Source organism: Lepidochelys kempii, chromosome 7, assembly GCF_965140265.1.
Source record: "Lepidochelys kempii isolate rLepKem1 chromosome 7, rLepKem1.hap2, whole genome shotgun sequence".
In the NCBI taxonomy this organism is placed as follows: domain Eukaryota; kingdom Metazoa; phylum Chordata; order Testudines; family Cheloniidae; genus Lepidochelys; species Lepidochelys kempii.
The window spans coordinates 113,222,338-113,243,381 of NC_133262.1; the positions used below are offsets into that span (position 1 = coordinate 113,222,338).

General features: G+C 38.2%; 1 protein-coding gene across 12 annotated transcripts in view; it reads right to left on the reverse strand.

The window, feature by feature from the left end:
- ATRNL1 (attractin like 1) overlaps positions 1-21,044 on the reverse strand; it is a 1,081,427-nt gene that overhangs the window by 968,799 nt on the left and 91,584 nt on the right. For all 12 annotated transcript variants that reach the window (XM_073354269.1, XM_073354267.1, XM_073354264.1 and 9 more), the window contains exons 3-6: positions 18,280-18,363; positions 14,076-14,189; positions 10,886-11,014; positions 6,708-6,916 (exon numbers count right to left, since the gene is read on the reverse strand). In XM_073354269.1, the coding sequence (XP_073210370.1) occupies positions 6,708-6,916; positions 10,886-11,014; positions 14,076-14,189; positions 18,280-18,363 (536 nt within the window). The remainder of the gene's footprint in view (positions 1-6,707; positions 6,917-10,885; positions 11,015-14,075; positions 14,190-18,279; positions 18,364-21,044) is intronic.

Sequence of the window (21,044 nt, forward strand, 5' to 3'; positions counted from 1 at the left end):
CTTCTTGGCACAGTTGGGAGTCCTGTGTCCAATTCTGGGAGCCACACTTTAGGAAAAATGTGGATAAATTGGACAGAGTCTAGAGGAGAGCAACAAAAATGAAAGAAAAAAGGTTTAGAAAACCTATGAGGAAAGATTAAAAGCACTGGGCATGCTTAGTCTTGAGAAAAGAAGAGTGAGCAGGGATTCATAACATTCTTGAAATATATTAATGGCTGTTATAGAGAGGACTTGGATCAACTGTTCTTTGTGTTCACTGAAAGTAGGACAAGAAAATGGGCTTTATCTGCAGCAAGGGAGATTTAGGTTAGATATTAGGGAAAACTTTCTAATTATAAGGGTCGTTAAGCTATGTAATAGGTTTCCAAGGGAGGTTATGGAATCTCAATCCTTGGAGGTTTCAAGAAGAGGCTGGACAAACACCCATCAGAGATGGTCTAGGTTTATTTGGTCCTGCCACAGCAAATGGGGCTGGACTTGAAGACTTCTCGAGGTCCCTTCCAGCCCTACATTTCTATGATTCTATGAAAAACCATACATACAGAGAAGCATAAGATAACAATGACATATAAAAAGCTGTAGTCTCAGTAAACCAGCTGCCTAACCATTGTCAAGTTTTTTGTAGACAACTCAGCAGAGGAGAGTTTTAAGAAGGACAATGAGATGAGGCTTTGTGGATGTTTATGTAATACTCCTTCCATGCTGAAGGGAAAGCATGGAAGCAAGCAAAAAGTTCCACCGCCTGTGGTCTTATTCTAGGTTTTTTAAAAGGCCAGAAAACGAGGACTTGCAATATTTTTTAAAAGTACAGGATGAAGTTCTACTTACCCTATAGCCCCCAAAGAGACACCATGAACACTGCTTGCCTTCCCTGCAAGTCTCTCCCCATCCAGAAAAGGGATAGGATTTATATAACCTCGTCACTCAGTATGCATTGCACTAGAACTATTCTTCTCAGGCTGCTGTTCTCTTCTGATTCAGACAGACAGGAAATGGTTGGAAAGACCAGATCCCCCACAACTGAGGGGAAAAGCACTATTTTGTTTAAGGTGAAACTACCACTTAATGTAGTCTTCCCTCAGTGACACTGTTTTCACTTTGCAGAGGGAAGAGACTGCTGAGCTCTGACTGGTCCAGTGCTGTCAACAAAACACTTAAGTTGCTCATTCTCTGAAACAGCCCACTTCCTGAAGCACATATTCAGCTACTGTAAGAAGAGAAGTTTGAGAAGCAAAGAAACCAAAACTCTACACTCCATGTGGCCCCGACCTTAAATTCCAGGGATATCAATGAATCTGGTTCCTTATAATATGAAGAGTGCAATTAGAGAAAGAGGGTCAACTCTCAGGAAGGACCTGGTTTAGTGTAACACCAGGGTCTCAGGAATGCAAGATGGGGTGATGCTGTTAACAGACCAACTCCAGAGACATAGCATGTAAGCTGGACTCTTAGCATACCTAATGAAGATTTCTTTCCTACAGTGTTGCATCCCAGCTGCATCTCTTAGTCTGATGAAATACAATGACTGATGAGACAACACACTCAGAGTTTCATAATGTACAGCCTTTGTTAGAGTTGTCTCCATGTCTGGGAAGACAGTGACCCCCAGAGCCACAGCCTGGTGCATTTTCTGGAACTGTACTTGGGCTTGAAGCTGCTACACTGACCTAAATAAAGAAGATCATAGTGAACCCCAAACAACCTGATGTGCAATAAAAATTAGATAGAATTCGTGCAACATGTCATAGATTCTACAATGCAGAGTTCAGTGGGACAAAGTCAACATTTGCTATTTGCCAGGGTGTATGTTGCACTTATTTTACACTGAGCTACATTCTTACCATACTTAAATATACAAGGATTTTGCTCCTTTGCAAACATAATCAGAGTCAGAAACCAACCCACAACATTAACAAAACTGCACAACCGAGCTGTTATCCATAGCAGCGGTGCATGGCTCTGGTTGTACTATATATGGAAACATCCCCAAATTAGAAAAGTGATAAGCCATACCAAGATTTGAAACTGAAGAAATCTTAGAAGTCCTTTTACATTATGGGTTTTTGAGAGGCATAAAAATGGACAATGTAACTATCATTCTTATAAGACAGACCTTATTCCTCAAGTACACTTCATGGGCCTTGGCCTTTATTTCAGTAGAACTACTTGAAGAGTAAGGTACAGCTCAAGGAGAATAAGGATATCAGAATCTAGTCCAAAGTCTTTGAAGATTGTTTTAATGGGTTTCCTTCACTCAATGTAAAGAATGTCAAATTTTCAAGCATGATTTTGCATATGAAAATTGCTAGTACATACAGTGTTCCTTTAGTAAATACACTACAGGAATTATCTACTAAGCAAAATGGAGGGGGATTTTTTAAAAGGTTCTCCAATTTTTATTTTAATCAAACTTTTTTTCCTCTCTCTCTCTCCCACTCTCCCTTTAAATAAATTACAAGTGTGAGAGTACAGTCCAAAGATAAAATGTTTTGACGCAGTAAAGATCCTGTTTGTTTGGCATAGAAACAATGAGAAAATCTTGAGAATCTTTTTTTTTTCTCATTAGTATAACTTGACATATTTATGATCATTTTATCTGACTATTTGACCTGAAGGTTAGTGTGGAATATGGTTCCAGAAAGAAAAAATTAATTTCCATTATATGAATACAACCATATCACCATATGCTTCTACATCAGTGGTGGGCAACCTGCAGCCCATCAGGGTAATATGATTGCAGGTCGCGAGACATTTTGCTGACATTGACTGTCCATAGGCACCTCCCCCCCACAGCTCCCAGTGGCCACAGTTCTCCATTCCAGCCAATGGGAGCTGTGGGGGAAAGTGCCTGCGGACGGTCAACGTCAAAAAAATGTCTCACGGCCCGCAATCAGATTACCCTGATGGGCCACAAGTTACCCAACACTGTTCTTAGTGGAGAAATATTACTAAAAGAATCAGATAATCTTTTACTGAGAGACTGTTCGGATCTTTATTTGAAGAGGGAATATAAAAATAATTGCCATACTGAGAAAGTTATAAAATTGTTGCAAATACTAGAAACAAAGGATAGAAATGGTAAGTTCATTTTTAATGTGTTAGCATTTTCTTACAGTTACAGTGCATAAGTATGTCTGGGGCATCTGGACAACTCTAAACATAGTACTGAAAAGTAATCTGATCTGATTAGCCAATTAAATATAGTTGAAACAGTCAGACCATTTACCACTAGTGAGTTTCTTAATTATGTTTCTCAAATTTTATTAGGTTTTCCAATAATAAATGTATCAAGTACAATACAGTTCTTTAGCCACTGGGGTATCTTTCATAAGAGCATCTTATTAAGTTATCGTATTAAAAATCTAAACTCCTTCAAGTGGTTCCAATAATGTAATAGCCAATACTGTTGCCTCAGCCAGATTCTCTCAGTTCTTCAGTTCCTGTGCTAGGTACAGGAAAGGACAGGGAGTAGGTGGTTTTAACCCAGATTTGTGCCTCCCTAATTCTGGGCCCAGTCCCCAGTGCAATTTAAGAGTAAACCCACATCTGTTCAAAATGGCTCTGACTTGTAACAGCCTTCTGTGAGTGTAGTGCCAGCACAGGCCAGCTGAAGTGAAGTGTGCTCGAGCCTAACCCCCATCCTTCTCTAGGCAATTCCAATCCGGTATAATTACAGGTTAGAATTAGAATACCTACAACAAGGATCATGAAGGAAACAGCATAGACCCATTACATTTTCTCTGTGACGACTATGGAACTCCATTATAACAGGTTTTCTTCCATGACCTTTTAGTCTCCCTTTACACTGGCCGCTTTAAGGGAGTATTGGGTTTTCTGTCTTTTGTATTGTTAATACAAACTGTCTACTACAGTAAAGTAAATATGTATCATCCATTAAAAATAAAGAGATGTCAAATAATTTAAATAGAGTTTTCAGACCATAAACATTTCATTCAACTATCAGGGCACAATTCTATAACATTATGAGCAGCAGCTGATTTTAAAAACATTTACACCATTAGTTCCCTGTTCAGCAAAATGCATGGCTTCCAATCCCACATAAAACCAAATTAAGGAGAACAGCGTTTCTGATCTATCAGACCCATGATTAGAAGAGCTTTCAAAACAATTACTGTATTCTATTCCAATGAGTACTCTCTACTCTTTCCTCGTAGTCCTTATCTTTACTATTATAATACCTAATATAATACCTAACTCTTACATAGCACCTTTCATCAGTAGATCTCAACATGTGTCACAACCTTTAATGTGTTTTTCCTCACAACTCTCCTATGATGTAGGGGATTGCACATGAAAGGTTCTTCAACAAGACGCTTCTTCCACAGTATCCACAAGATGTCACCATTGTTAAAAAAAATACCATACACAGTATAATATTGCATGTTCTTTTTGTCTGAACCAGGGAAAGATTTTTGTAATACACTGACAACTTGATCTAGATAATATAGTCCAACAGAATAACTCCAATGTGCATATGGATTGAATAAACTAAACAGAACAGGATGTGCAAGCAAGAGATAACAGGAAGTTATTTTAAGAAGGATAGAATGTATGGATTTACAATGGATAAAGCAATACCTTTACAAGTTTTCAAGAAATTACCAAATATTTAAAGTACTTGGTAAAGCAGCAGGAATGGTAAGCTATCAGACAGCTTTTGCAGATGCCAATTCAGTTAGAAGGTACTGAAAAAGTTTATGAATTGTAGAAAAGAGCATTTAGAAGTAAGAAATGATCAAACAAAACAGTCTTTCAAGTATCACCAGGTTGAAGAAATGCAGAAAGAATAGTAAGGCGCATTAAAGAAAACCCACTCATCATCCACATTAGTACATTGGGAACATACAGAACAAAGAAAAATTCATCAAAGACTTCAAGGACTTTGAGAAAAAATTAATCATTGGACAAATTATAGTCTGTTAGCCTACCTATTGCAAGTATGAATGGTTTAGCGAGATGACTGTTAGGCCTGGTCTACACTAGGGGGGGAACAATCTAAGTTATGCAACTTCAGCTACATGAATAACGTAGCTGAAGTCGACGTACTTAGATCTACTCACCGCGGTATCTTCGCTGTGGTGAGTTGACTGCTGAGGCTCTCCCGTCGACTCCACCTGCACCTCTTGCTCCGGTGGAGTATTGGAGTTGATGGGAGAGCACTCGGCAGTCGATTTATCGCGTCTAGACTAGACGCGATAAATCGACTCCCGCTGGATCGATCACTGGCCACCAATCTGGCAGGTAGTATAGACAAGCCCTTGGATGAAGAGAATATTCTAAGAAAAGGGAGTTAGGATTTTAGATTTATGACTTCCTTCTGCTGGAAAAAGTGCCAATCAGCATAGTCAGTCTTCTATTAAAGTGTGGATCTACCCTGAAAAGTGAATTTCCTGAACTGGCAATTTTCAGTTTCATGTTCATTGTCTGTCAGTGATTCAGTATCACATATACTCAGTGCACAAGTAAACTAGTGATTTTCTAACTCCCAACTCTGCAGTCTCAGTTGGACTACACAAGAATGAACCTGGGTACATCCTTTCTTATCCATCATTACCAATAATAAAGGTTCTACAGGCCTCAGTAACATCTGTGCCAACCAAAGCTGTCTTCAGAGCATTCCCTGGATGATCCCAGTGTCACTCTATTGCCTTAAATAGATTTATAGGGCAGTACTGATTGACATTTACAAAACAGTACTGCACATTAGTCACAAAAAGAATTTAATACATCTCATTCTCTCTTGGGTGTATTGGCTGAGTGCTAACAGGAGTAAAAATTAGTAAATTATTTGTGTCACTCAAGTAACAAACAATGACCACCAATATACGCAGGACCAAATCGGTTATATGGAGTCATTTTAACCATGCCTTTTCAAGAGGAAAACAAATTTAAACAAGAAAGAAGCTAATCCTGCTAGGATTGTTTCATACATCCCATTTTCATAAGTGAATTATGCATCTGGAGTGTAAAACATGGACTTTGAATGGGAAAAGAATAATTAAGAATGGGAAAAAAACATAGGATCCATAAGGAATAAAAAAATTATGAACAAAAAGGGAAATTTGGCTAAGGAGATAGCTGTTTTTAAAGATGCTAAATATATCCAAAAAATTGGAGGGACTCATTATTATTTATACTTATATAACCTGTCTGCTCAGAGAGGCACTCTGTCCCCGCTCTGGTGGTGACTAGGGCAGCTAGAGGTTGATGAGCCTGCTATACTCTTGGCTAAGAGACATGTCTTTGTTTCAGCTCATGTAGTAGAGGCTTCTGCATTTGGCTCAAGAGGTCACAGGTTTGATCCCTGCTGATTACATCCAAGGTGGTCTGCGTTACACTTACTAATACAAAGAGGAGACTGCTGCGTCATGCAGAAGGTTAGACTAGATGATCCAGAAGGTCTTTTCAGCCCAATCATCTCTGATTTTACAACAGACTCACTCATAAGTCAAACACTAAACTTCAGTTAAAATTACCTGCCTTTGATTTCATTAAAATAAACCTAGTTCCCAAAGTACATTTAGATCCAGATACAATTCTTGAGCTCATTTGGAAAGTGTATTTTTTAAATTAACTGTTTACATTTACGTTATAAAGATTTAAATTCGCATAGCAGGTAAGATACATAAATGAGGGCTCCTCTTTCACATAGATTTGATTCTAAGACATATATATTAATAACTTACCTTGCCAGCTGTCATTGCACACACACAGTTTCTCGCCTGTCAAATCACAGTAGCCATGATCTGGGCTCCCACAGTTAGCTTTACAGTATGGAATATCACAGGCTTCGCCTTTCCAATACTTGTCACACTCACAATACACTTGGCTTGGAATGGAAACACTAGTTGTACATTTCCCATGCCCCGAGCAATTGTTAGGACAGGAATTAATGCTGTAAAAATAAATATATAAAATAAGGCAACAAAGAAATAAAAGAGCTGGGTAGAGCTTTTCATATGACATTATAATAATAATTTGCATTTGCTGTATACAGCTCCTTTTATTTGCAAATCCACAATCACTGATACAAATGTAGTAAGTATAATCACTGTTTTACAGACAGGGGATCTGAGATGCACTAAGGTTAAAGTACTCTCTGCTTACACACAGTCAGTGATAGAATCAGAACTGAGGCCTCCCTATGCTGTACTATGCAGGACTGGCTCTGCACCAAGAACTGAATCTAAATTTCATAATCAATCAAAGATCCATGAAAAAGGGAAAACACAAAGACTAACATTCTTTAGACATTGTTTAAACAGTTCTTTATATTCTAACTAAAACTAATGTTACCTTTTAATAACCAGTGGAGGGTAACAGAAGTTGTTTTATATTATCCTTCCAATAAAGTTAACCCTGTTGTGTGTGGAAGCCTCCGTTTCTGTAAATTGCTGTGTGCTTTAACTCAGTTTTGGATCTTCCCTATATTTATTTTGTTAACAATATAAAGTGTTTCCATCATGTCTGCCAGGATGGCTTTTTCATATGCTTTTTTAATATAGTTGCTTTTTTTTTTTCAGATTCGTAAAGCCATGATACAAAGCCCATGTTAAAAAACATTTATAATTGCATGTGCCTGCGCTGAGCAACAAATTAAAGCAAAATAGCTTTCCTCCCACCCTCCCAAAATTAGGGGTTTAAAGTTTAATTAGTGCTAGTGAAAAGGGCCAGATTAACAGCATTGATGTGGCATTCACAGGAAGAAAAAGATCTGGAACAAAAGGCACCTTTCATCTCCTTGCTGCTGTGGTGACTCTGAAAGCAGCAAGTCATGCTCATTGTGTATTGCCAGGCCCAACAGAGTGACTAAATAACCAGGCTGCTTCTTTTATCTTCTTTAGATATTCAATACCAACAATGTTATTTCTCTGTTCTCCCACTTGAGGAAGATTACTTGGAAGGCAAAGAACAAGCACTTGGTGTGGGGTAGCCTATCATCACGTCTAGAACTTCAGAGCTCATAGGAGAGTGATGACAACCAGCAAAATTAAGTTTAAAAAAAATTTCAATGCAGAATCAGAGCAAAGAGCAGAGGAAGAATCCATCAGAAGGTGGGAGATAAGAGGACCATCTGTCCAAGTCCCTGAAGAAGAGCTTATGGAGGTAGTGCAGGAGGAAAGAGACAAAGCAGCAGAAGTTTAGGTAAACCTGAGATACATATAAGACTGAAGTGGGTTTTAGCCCATGAACGCTTATGCCCAAATAAATTTGTTAGTCTCTAAAGTGCCACAAGTACTCCTCATTGTTTTTGCCGATACAGACTAACACAGCTACCACTCTGAAACAAGTATTGAAGGAGTCTCTCTGAGAAATAGAAAGAATAGTAAACATATCTTCTCTGTAAACATAGCAATGAAAGCTAGCTGGTGAAAAGTTTAAGTTTGAGACTTTACTATAAAATCAGTAACAGGAGGACAAAGAAAGTAGGGATTCATTCATTAGTTTCCCTTTGCATATACACTGAAGGATAGATGGCAACTTTTCAGTTATTTATTTCAGTTATCTTCCAACATAATAATTTAATAGCATGTATTAGTGATTTTGAGGTATAAAAGAATGCTGAACATGCTGTAGTTAAGAATGCTATGTCCTATTGCCATTGACTTCCAAGATAAGCAGACAGGTTCACAAAACTTTGGGAACTACTAGGGAAAACAATTACAGCAACGATAAATTGTTTAGATGGTTATATTTTCTTGCTGTCACCTGAAAGGACTAAGTAGATTATTCTGGGTGACAAAACTGCAATCACACACACCGAAAAAGGAAGAATATCTTTCAAGACTTCTTTCTGTTATAGTCTAACTGCATGTACAACATTACCCAGTCAAAGGATTCTCAAACACTGGATAACTCCCTCATGTAGTAAAAGCAGCATAAGGAAAACTACTGTAAATTACAGCAGAATGTAAGAATGGCCATACTGAGTCAGACCAATGGTCCATCTAGCCCCCGATCCTGTCTTCCAACAGTTCTAATGTCAGGTGCCTCAGAGGGAATGAACAGAACAGGTAATCATCAAGTGATCCATCCCCTGTCACACATTCCCAGCTTCTGGCAAACAGAGGCTAGGGACACTTCAGAGCATGGTTTTGCATCACTGTCCATCCTCCATGAGAATATGAGCAATCTCCTTGTAGATAATTCAATGAAGACCTCTGCTCAATGCGTAGCTGGGATCAAAAAAGCAAACAAGATGCTAGGATGTATAAGTCACAGAATAAAGTTCTGACACAATATTATACAGACAATATTATAGTACCATTATATAAGTTAATTGTGAGGCTTCTTCTAAAATACTGTGTGCAGCATTAATCCCACCATCTCAAGAAGCATATGGCAGAATTAGACCGGGTTCAGAGAAGGGCAACAACAATAATCAAGGGTATGGAAAAACTCTCATATGAAGAGAGTTTGAAAAGAGTGGGATTATTTACCTTATAAAGGAGATGAATAAGAGAGAATGATAAAAATATATAAAATAATGAACGCTATAGAGAAGATCGATGAGGAGCTTCTCTTCTCCCTGCCTCATAAAACAAGAATGGGACATTCAATAAAATTAAAAATTAGCTAATTAAAAACTGATGAAATATTCTTTCACACAACATATAATTACACTGTGGAACTCATTGCCACAGAAATTGTTAAGGCAAAGAATTTAAGATTTAAAAAAGGGATTAGACATTAGATAACCAGAATATCTAGTTATTATCATTAACATCATCATTTTGGAAGGGGTATTAAATGTTATGGTTCAATCCTTAAACTAACCTCTAACTGTTAGAGATCAGGATGAGACCTAATATGGGAGGAAGATTATCCCACAAATACCTATTGTGAGGGTCTTGCACCTGTACTGGCCACTGTCAGAGACTGGGTATTTGACTTGAAGGACCTCAGATCTGGTCCAGCAATGTTAGGGCTCAGAGGACAGGTATCACTGGATGGAAAAAAACAGGAAATATTGAGAGAGTAGAATAGTGGTATTTCCACTGCATATGGCATCGGTGAGACTATTACTGGAACAGCGTATCCAATTCTGGTGTCCACATTTCAAAGAAGAATTGAAAAATTGTAAATATTCGCAAAGAACCACAAGAATGATTCTACATCTGGAAAACATGACTTACATTAAGAGACATAAGACTCTCAACATATTTAGCTTATCCAAAAAAAGCTAAGGGCTTGTCTAGACTTACCGGAGAATTGACGCTGCGGCGATCAATGCATCGGTGGTCGATTTAGCGGGTCTAGTGAAGACACGCTAATCGACCACCGATTGCTTTCCCATCAACTCCTGTACTCCACCTGATCGAGAAGAGTAAGGGGAGTCAACAGAAGAGCATCTCCCGTCGACGTCACATAGTGCGGACCCTGCAGTAAATAGATCTAAGCTATGCCAATTTGAGTTAAGCTATTCATGTAACTCAAATTGTGTCACTTAGATCGATTTTTCCCTTTAGCATAAACAAGGCCTGTGTGTCAAATTGTGAGCCCTTTACTTGCACAACTTGTCCCACTGACTCCAACTACTCATAATAAGGTGCTCTTCAACATGAGCAAAGGTCAGAATCTGACCTTAAGTGTCCCCACCGACAAGGATTTGGGACATTCTATGTGGAAATATGTTTCACCTTGTTTTACCATTTTTAAAAACTTCTCTCATTCACTCTCACCCCATAAAAACCTTCTGGACATCCTGGAATGAAAGACTTATCAGTGTGAATAACTCCCTGACATCATTAATACCTTTAACCCAATCAAAAGACAAATATAGTCTACAAGTATGTAATTCTCCTGAAGAACATTATAGCCCTAATTCATAAAATAACAATTCTTTTAAAAAACAGATACTTACGAGTAAAATATGTTAAATCCAGTTAGGTTATAAGCAGCATCACTAAAAAAGTGTAGCAACACATAGCCGGATGTAGTAACTACTTCAGGAACAGTTTCATTTCCCCGCACCTCAGGGACTATTAGACCACTGGAAAAGAGAGATTAAATGAAGGATTCTTATTAATGGTAATAATAAAATAAATAACATGATTCAATCATTAATTATATATCCAACATAATCTGGAACTCTTACGGAGCCTATTTAAATTATATTGAATAAAACAGGGCTCAAACCCATGAACTCTACACCTTGAGAGAGACAGGGTTTCCCAATTGTTTTTGTAACAATACAAAATTCCACATACATTTGCTATCTATGCACATGCATTGCCATTAAAATGTTGGAAGCTAATTATTAAAGACCACTTTGGGAAAGACTTTTTCAATTATACAAATGGCATTTAGATGCTCCTCTCCAATTGACTTTGACACACCTAGGCACCAAAAAGACAGTTGTGCCTTTGAAAGTCTCCCCCTTTGGTCACTAGAATAATTAGTTCATATGCAAAAAGTATGATTTTAACTAAATTCTATGGGAAAATTTAAGACAACAGGAAAAATCTTTCCAAAAATTTTTATAAAGTACCAACAAACTTCTTTAATTATTAAGCTAAACACTTAAGAACGACTTAATAGTAAAAGACTTTTAAAAAATGAAAACTTTTATATAAAGAAGTGTGTTTCAATTTTTAAAAACAAAATTTCAATTCCTCTCAAATGCTAATAAAATGGTCTGAATAAAAAGAGTTACAACCAACTTTAAAAGTTATCTGTTTTCCCGGCACAAGAAGAACAAAGGAAATTAAAGAAATGTTGCATATTCATTAGTCAGACTGCATATTCTGGAGCTGAAGGCATGAAGCTAATGAAAGCACCCAACTTGGAATCTAAACAACCCTGAAAGTAGTTTTCCTATAACTTCCTAGAAATAGGAAGAAGAGTATTTTAAAAAGTCTGAAGTGAGCAACACACACACACCCCCTACCCTGCTTAAACAGCAAGCACTCCACAACTCATCCTGTGCATCTCTACACTAGAGTTACTATGAAACGCTAAGAAAAACAAAGAAGACTTAAAAAGATACTAACCCAAGGAAATCTCTCTAAGACTTCAACATGGATAGGTGAGAGAAAGTTAATCAAGACACTGCCAAAGGATTAGATTTTAAAAGCCTTGCAATACTTTTTTGGGAATATGGAAAAGCTGTTGTAACTTCAAATATTAACAGTTCTCCTGTTAATCACAAAATGCTTAGACCTGTATTCTTGGACAGGAGACCAGGGTTAAACATTGATAAGCAAAGCAGAAGTCGGTTTTAATTTGATTTAAGATTCTTAGTAAGATTCTTAATATTCTTTATATTTGTAATTGGCCTATCTTAAAATAGCTCCTGAAATGGCTTCTTCCAAGTTATTGATTAAATACTTCCTTCAATTTCATATGATTTATTTAAGATGGCTTATTTTGCCCAAATATAAACTGACTGGTTATTATTAACCACCACAGGATCCACTTTTCCTTAAACGAAATTGTTTTGCCCATTTAGATATCATTGTATATCCTTGGATAACTAAGATGACTGTCTTCTCAATTTGGGGAAATAATACCTTGGTCACAACTTAATAAGAGAAAAGTGCCCCACCAGAGGCAGGCCCACTCTCAGAGAAATACTCTCTGCTAAAAGCACTCCCCAGAGAATCATACAGAAGGGACTGTAAAGCAGTAACCAATTTATTATTTGTGTTCTGTTACCTGCACTGTTTTGTTCAATGTTTTCTTTTACTTTCTTTAATAATAAAATAGTCATGATTAACGATTGTGATTATTTTGCTCGGTCTCAAGCATGGTGTCTCTTAAAGTATGTAAAGGAATGCCTTTGACTAAAATAGTGGCAGTCACCTGCCTGAGTTGGCATTAAGAGAAACAATTAGTAAGAGTTCAAGGACCTTTTCTTTTTTCTCTGGTCTATTTTTAGTAGTTTTTAAAACACATGTACTTAGTGTCCAACAATTTAAAATCACCTCTTTCTACCCCACATCCTGCTCTAATGGTCCGGGGAAATGGATATTGCAAGACTACAAACACAGTTTAAATGTTTGCAGGATCAGGGCCATAAAGTAGAAAGACTGACTCACTAAATATATTTGTTTTATCAACAACATATATAATTCTGTACCCATAGAACCATGACTATAGACATCTAAACTTTTATGTACTTACTTTCCTTTCCACAAAAGGATTCTCTTAACATTATTTTCTACATATTGCTACAGGACTCTGAGGAAAAAGCTTCCCAACAGTTATGAGGCACTGACATATATCAGAATTTTTTAGTTCTGCAAGTTGCCCACAGCAGCCTAGACAGTATGGTAAGTGGCACCCTATAAATATCTAACTCAGAGATAATCCAATTATAATTATTCATATTATCTAATGAGAACAATAGAGCAATCAAGCCCTTTTGTATTTTCGCTGTTAACAAGTCTGGGGATCCTTCTGAGCTTTGATATTTCAAAGGCCAGGGCCACTAAGTACTACCCAGCCATATTTTTTTAATTTTAGTCACAATACTTTCCATTCTGCTGTGCAAAGAAAAGACCTTGTATAACTGGTAATTGGGACAGCCTCCACACCAACCTCCCTCAAGAGATAGCTTCAGTTGTCTATCTGTAATGGGCTTAATAGATATCCTTCATGTCTTATAAGCAGTACAATGTCTTTGTTGCGTAAGTCACAAATTCTGTGATTTCCCTTTAACTATATCAAGCAATTTCCCCCCTCCTTTGCCAGCCAGTCCCCCACTTCCATTAATAAAAAAAAAAAAACCCACCCTCAGTTGATATCAGGAATCTACTGGAAACTCACTCTAGCTAGGATGGCACTCATATTAGCATTAATGTTCCAGTGCAATGTCAGCATTGAACATAAGCCAGGAGAGAAATTTTGTCTTACTCAAAGGCAAAAGTGCTATTATGTTGTATTCCCATTTGGCAACTTATTCGACCATCAGTGTATATTTTCAACCAATATTAATGAAAGACAGCAAACTACCAATAGCAAATTAAAACCTCTATTGCTACTTTTTCGTCATATTAATAATACTTTATACTAATACTACTACTAAAGAACTATTACATAAAAATACTCACCTAAATACAGCTATTAAAGGTGCATATACTGAATCTCCATCATAAACATACATATGGTCCCAACTACATTCTGTGGCAAAATGATTAAATCTTAATCTTAATATTGCATTAGGACTGAAAGAAGAAAACAATAAGAGCACATTACAGTGATATATTGTTTAGCAAAAGCATAGACTCATAATACAATTATATAATAAAAATTACTTGGAGTATAATAAAATTAACCATACCATCATAATATTACATTATTAAATACAAACAGTCTTTTTAAGTACTAATCATAACTCATGCAGACAAAAGTTGGTATAAAACCATATTTAAAACCAGCCAATTATTTAATTTTTTTATCTTAAACTATTTTAAAAGTCATGCTTACAATTATTAAAATTACCCATGGATATTACTATCCATAAGGTTTTTAAAAGGGCTACTGTCAACGTTTAATCCTCAAAATTTAGGCTTTGATAAAGTTTTACAAAACTTGGTACTAATAAAAAAAATGTAATGTTATATTAAAATGTCAATACTAAAGATTGTTGATTGACTAACAATACTGTGCCTTCCAACATAAAACGGAGGAATGTGTGGTGACTTCAAAGGGAATACAATGCAAAATCTGGGACTTCAATAGGATTTATCATGAGACAACCTCCATCTTGGTCAATGTACCAAAAATAGAACCAGAAGCCTCCAGAGGTAAATGCTCACCTCACTAACCAGGTGCCTTTGATGATGCCAGAAGCAACTAAGACATCCTCTGAAGTGGGGTTGGCTGAGTGGGGGTCTCAACTAGGGTGACCAGATGTCCCGATTTTTATAGTGCCGATATTTGGGGCTTTTTCTTATATAGGCTCCTATTACCCCCCACCCTCTGTCCCAATTTTTCACACTTGCTGTCTGGTCACCCTAGCCTCAACCAACAGCAGCTAAGTCAATGCTAAATGTGATCACCCTGTTCCCTCTCCCATGTCGATGGCCTGCAGCATGTGTGTATGGGAGAGGAGGAAGGTGCTGCTTTCTTTTCCCCTCAGTCTATGCACCCTCTTTCCCAATGCTGCAGGCTGAGGCGGGGAATAGGCTCTCTCACACTGCATCTGGGCACCGGAGTCTGTTTCACCCACTCCTGCTGCCATTGGACAGGGGTGTTGTGATGAACCAGCTGATTGGCTCTTGCCTGCCAGAGTAAGGGAAAGGGAGGTGAGTGGCTGAGACAAGTAGCTGTTGGGCTCTGTTTCAGCCCCTCTTATCCAGAATGCTCTATTTTCTATGATGCCAGGGGCTAGTCTGATCACTAATCTTTTGTTTGGAGTCTGGCACCAGAGTTTTGCCATATGGCAATACTGGCAAACTGTTGCATGGGTTATTTCACCTTCCACGTGGCATCCCAGAGTTCTGCTTTGGGAGTCTAAATTACAGTCATCACAATTTGGCAGGTTCCAGTGAAGATGGTGGGTTAATAAAGGATCTGATGTGTGGTCTACGTAACATGATAGGCAGCTAGAGCATTGGACTCAAGCATGACATTGCATGGTGAAGGGGTAGGCTTCCATGTCTCATACAGCATGTGGTTTTCTATATTTCATATCTCGTATCTCCTGTTTGTAGGAGGGTTCAAACTCTGGCTACTAGCCAGGGTACACGTGCAGGCCTGAGGTTTTAGAGGGTGCATTGCCCTCATATAGATGCACGGGGTCAATGGTGCCTGGTTGAACTCCACATTGGCACAGCTCTGCTAGATACTTGGATGGGGATAGGGTTCCCTGTTAATAGTTTAAATAAAATTGAGGCCTATCGTGTGCATGTCTCACTGTTTCTGCATCAAAGCAGAATTCTACAGAGTTCGAATTAAAGAGCCACTATCTAAAACTGAGAGCTGTCATAGATCCATATCCCCTGTGGCTCAGGCACAAATGACAATACATAACACACAGTGACCAGTGGATCTAGGCACAGTTTTGTTTGTAAATCAGCCTGAGGGGTGGGGAAAATCAAATGCAGAAAGAAAAAAAGCTATCTTCAAAAACTGTTCTTTCAAGACTGTCTCAAAATAATTATAACAGCATCTAAGCCTTTCACAAATGAAGTCAAAACAAAGCATTGTAAAATATACAAAACCACCACAGATCTTGCCTCATAGAAAAAGGCCTTTTTTTAAAACAAATATTTATGAAAGCACCACTTGTTACAGGATTGAAACTCTCAAATGGAACATAGCATAGGAATATTTGTGACCACTAAACTGTTCTGAATGCATGCAGTGTTTGTACATATTCTGCTGACAACTGACATTCATGCACTGGCCGATACCTGAAATCTTACTGTGACATGGGAGACTAGGCCAATTCACTTGTGTATTGGTATAGATCATACTGATTGTTTAATGTATGAGAGTGTATTTGGTGTTTAAACTTCATATAAACTATTGGGATGTTACATGCACTGCTTTCACTTATCTGTATCCTGTTATGATGTAGTAGCAAACATTTACATTGTGTATACCCCCATCACTAAATAACCCATCAAACGAAAAAGAAGCCTTGTGGATTGCAAAGGAAGAACTTTTCTGTTAAAGTGCTCATTTCAAAGCCAGTGGTCATTGTGTGTGATGATCAGAGGTCAAAGACTCAAAATGCATTCCTCACTCTTCATCAAAGAAAAAGCCCATGTGGGTATTGACACGGTCAGCTTGTTTTCTGTGAGAAGAAGCTATAAATATCCATTCAAGGAAAGATCCTGGATCTCTCGATTGTTACAACTGTTATTGGGAAGTGTACTAAATGCAAAGATCCCCAGAGACAATCTGGGTGCCCTAAAAAGACTTTTGGGAAACTGGCAGTTTATGATGTCACTGCCTCCATTTGGAATTACAAACTGTGACTCATCTGTGGATATTTTATCTGCTTTAACTTCTCAATAACTCTCACGCTTCCTTTCCTTAGCTAATAAACCTTCAGCTACTTTACTATAGAATTGGCTAGAATTTGGTGTCAGATCTAGAGTACCAATTGATCTGTGGTAAATTACTGGTTCCTTGGGACTGGAAGCAACCCAAATTTGATGTGATTTTTCATGTAAATAACCATTTTAGCACAAAAGTCCAGTTTGTCTGGATGGCAAGATAGACTGGAGAGTCTAAGGGGACTGTTTGTGACTCCATGGTAAGACTGGTAATATGAATCCACATTTGTTACTCGCTTGGTGAAATCTAATTATAGAACACACCACCAGCTTGGGCAATCTGCCCTGTTTTCTGACAGTTTGCCCAGTACTCACGGTTGTGAACTGCTCCACACAGCGGGACAATTGTGAGATGCAATATCAATACCATATCAGACTCCATGATATAGCTAATAAAGTTTTAGTCCTGAATTTTAACACACTAATGGCATATTGCTGAGACAGTGCTGGGTCAAAACTTTCAACTGGAAGCAAGGTGTGCTATATTGCTCAGTGATTTTATTATGAGTGTAAATCTAGGTATTATGAAGATTTCAACACAGGATTCTTAAATCAGAGGCTATGCTACTTAACCACATATGAAATGCCCTTATAAACATAACTGTAAAAGGAATTAATCCACTGTATACAACGGCTATGTTTTGTAAGAGATCCTCTAGTATTATACACGTTCAAAATATTGGGGTTTATATTACATGTATATAAAGACTGCTCAGAGGGATCCTGCTGTTTCTTTACTCTTCAAAGTAACTCATTCAGGCTATTAACCTTCAGCTCCTTCACACCTGCTGGGCATATTTCCAGTTAAATGGCATTAGTTTGGCCTTTAGATATTTTCTGTACTTTAAGCTACTCCTGATACATCACTGAAGAGAACAACAACATGCTAGATCACAGGGTTCTGTGACGATATATAGGGCACACAACATGTTTTAATAATCAAACAGGCAATAAAAAATTATTACACGGTTTTCAGAAACATACAGTGTTGGCCCAACTTTTGTCATTGACTTCATTGGGAACAAAGTTAGCCAAACTCTGACCACTTTTGAAAATCCCACCCTAGCTTTTTAACTTAAATAATTATCACTGTTAAAAAGTTGAAGAAATGTACCTGTATGCTTAGCATCCAGGTGCTTTTAAAAATAACATATAGCTCTGTTCTGTTTAGAGATTAGCTCTCTAAAGCACTGGAGTAAACACATCATACATCAGACAGTTAGATCTATTTAAAATATATACTTACTATCCTTCAATTAACCATGTACATTTTGTTTTATATTTATAATTTATTGGTCCATCTGTTAAATATCCAGAGGGTTCCGTTAACCTAAAAGAGAAAAAACAGTAATATAATAAACCTTAGATATTTCTTGAAGCACAGTAGCATAAAAATATCAACACCCAATTACAGATTCTGTTTGAATGAGGTGACAATCAGAATCTTTTATCTCTGAGGTGACATACGTTTGTTTAATAATCTCAGGCTTCATATCCTGTATCTTTTGTTTCAGTGTATTATAAAAGTAGGAACACAGTTAGTGCTATATCATCAGCTTGTTTCCTTTGCCCCAAATATTACTAGAAGCTACTTTAACTTGCACCTTCTTCTAGCTCTGTGGTGTGCAAACATTATACACAACTTACACTGCCCTTCACAGAGTGGGTCTAGTAGAGTATAAAGAAAGATGACACAAATTAAACCTTACACACTGCCTCTGAATTTAGCCCATAGCATCATTGCAGAAGATTGTCATAGTTCCACTGAAATAAACGGAGCTCTGATAATTTATGTCTGCTCTTACTCTGTTTATCACGGAAGAAAGAACAAAAGTTGAAATTCAGAGTGGCAGTGGGCAACTAAATACAATATAAAAACATTTTACCAGTGATGATTAACTAAGAAAATCAGAAGAACACATACATACATATTAATTGCTCTTGCTAGAACTATTATGCTTCCATTCTTATCTTACATGCCACTGAGCCAGAACAAGGTGTGACTTGCAGTTCCCTTACAAAGAAGTAGTAGAGTGGATATAGGTAGATCTGAGGAAGTCTTGAGCTGGTTACAACTGGGGGGAAAACAATTACATTCTCTCACCAGCAGTGTAAATGCACAGGGATCTCTCTTATGTCACCGTGACCATCATCTCTGAATTTGCCCATGTATGTACATGTGCTACAGTAGTCTACAACTTTTACTGAAAATGAATTACATTTAAACTTGAACTGACCTCAGGAACTCAACTCCTAACTGCCCCTCTACCACCCTATCACTGAGGTCTATGATTCCAAATTTCAGGCTATAAACACCTGGAAGTGCAGTTGAGATCAGAGATACAGAATCCTTGTTATGTAAAGGAGAGTGTTGCTTCTAGAGAGGTATCTGTGAGAACTTTTATCTTTGAAATTCACTCCCTCAGTCTGCCAAGTCTGAAATTTGCTAATCTTTAAGGCACACTGCAATGCCCATCTGTCCTCCCCACCTTTTAGGAGAGAATTAACAAGGTGGTTGGTGGTGATTGAGACTTTTTATTCTTTTTTGCCAGGCTATTGGTGATGAGGTGGGGTTGGGTGGAATTGATGTAACTGTAATAATTAATTTTGAAAGATTTTCAAAGGCACCTAGGAGGTGCTAATAGGTTCTTTTATCTTTTCATAAATGTAGAGAGACAGAAAACCACTGAAGCTCTGCAATATGGGCGGCAGAGTGGGGAAAAATAAGCATCTCAATCAGCTGCCTTTGCAGCAAGAATTCTCCCCTGCCCCAGCAGCCAATTATTAAGTCCTGTAACTGACTCCTCTGCAAGGAGTCGCTGTGAGTACTGTGGTAACCAGTTCCCTAGATTACTGGTAGCAAGCTGAGTGTACAATGTGCTTAGAGACAAGTGCTGTGGGCACTCTGAGCTCTAGGTCCTGCAGGTTCTAACCCCTGGTGGTTTCCCATGAACACTCACAAGAGTTTGATGAATAATGAAAAACTCTGTTTTTCTAGAGCTGACAAACATTGTGATTACCCTAGGCATGATTGCTTTAAGTTACAAGCAAAAGATTAACCAAGAGTTCCAAATTCAACACCTAATTCAGGGGTCAGAAGGTGGAGCTCCTCCAAGCCACATCATGCACAAGCCAGCAGAACCCCCAGATAGAGTTTAATCCTTATGTCTTATTCAGACCGGTACACACACACACACACACACACACTGTTTGCAGGCCACATCCAAGCATCTACCGGTCTCATCTACTGCTGTCCCCTTGCCAGTAACAAGCTGTTTCCCAGCCAAGCTCTCAGCCTCTCAAGATATATCTACATTGCAATGTAAGCCCAGGTTAGTGGGACTCAAGTCAGCTGAACAGTGTTAAAGAACCCTGGAATAGAGCACCTACAACACTTCTTTTTAACACTATGTTAAGAACTTTCTAACCGAGGCTCGAAACTGGGGCTCTAGCATCCACACGGCAGCACACAGACTTAAGTCAAATCAACCATATCCCAGACCCTCTGGCACACTCTCACAATGCAGCTGCTCTAGCCCTTTGTCCTGGGTGGACTGTGGCGAAAATTTTACTGCTCACCCTGCATGTTACAGGAGATTTGAACAGTCTGCCAATACAGGTGGACACACAACATGAAGACAACCCCTTTTCAAAAAGTTCTCTTGCTTGCATTTTCATGCATGTGTCAGGAAACATGCAGAGCTTCCATGAGATGCTGGTGTACATTCCGGCAATGTTTGCTGACCCACCAAAGGCAGAGCTTCAGATGGAGCAGCAGGAGGCAGCAGTGGATAAAAAGTACTCTGGCATAGCAGACTCTCACTGTCTGATACTGCTCAGTGTACTCAACATAGCTGCTGATGCCCCCTACATAGATCAGCATTTCTGGCACAGGACCACAAACACAGACTAATGGGACCACATTATCATGCAGACCTGGGATGACCAGCAGTGGGTCCAGAACTTTTTCATGAAGAAAGCTACATTGCTGGAGCTCTGCAAGCAGCTTGT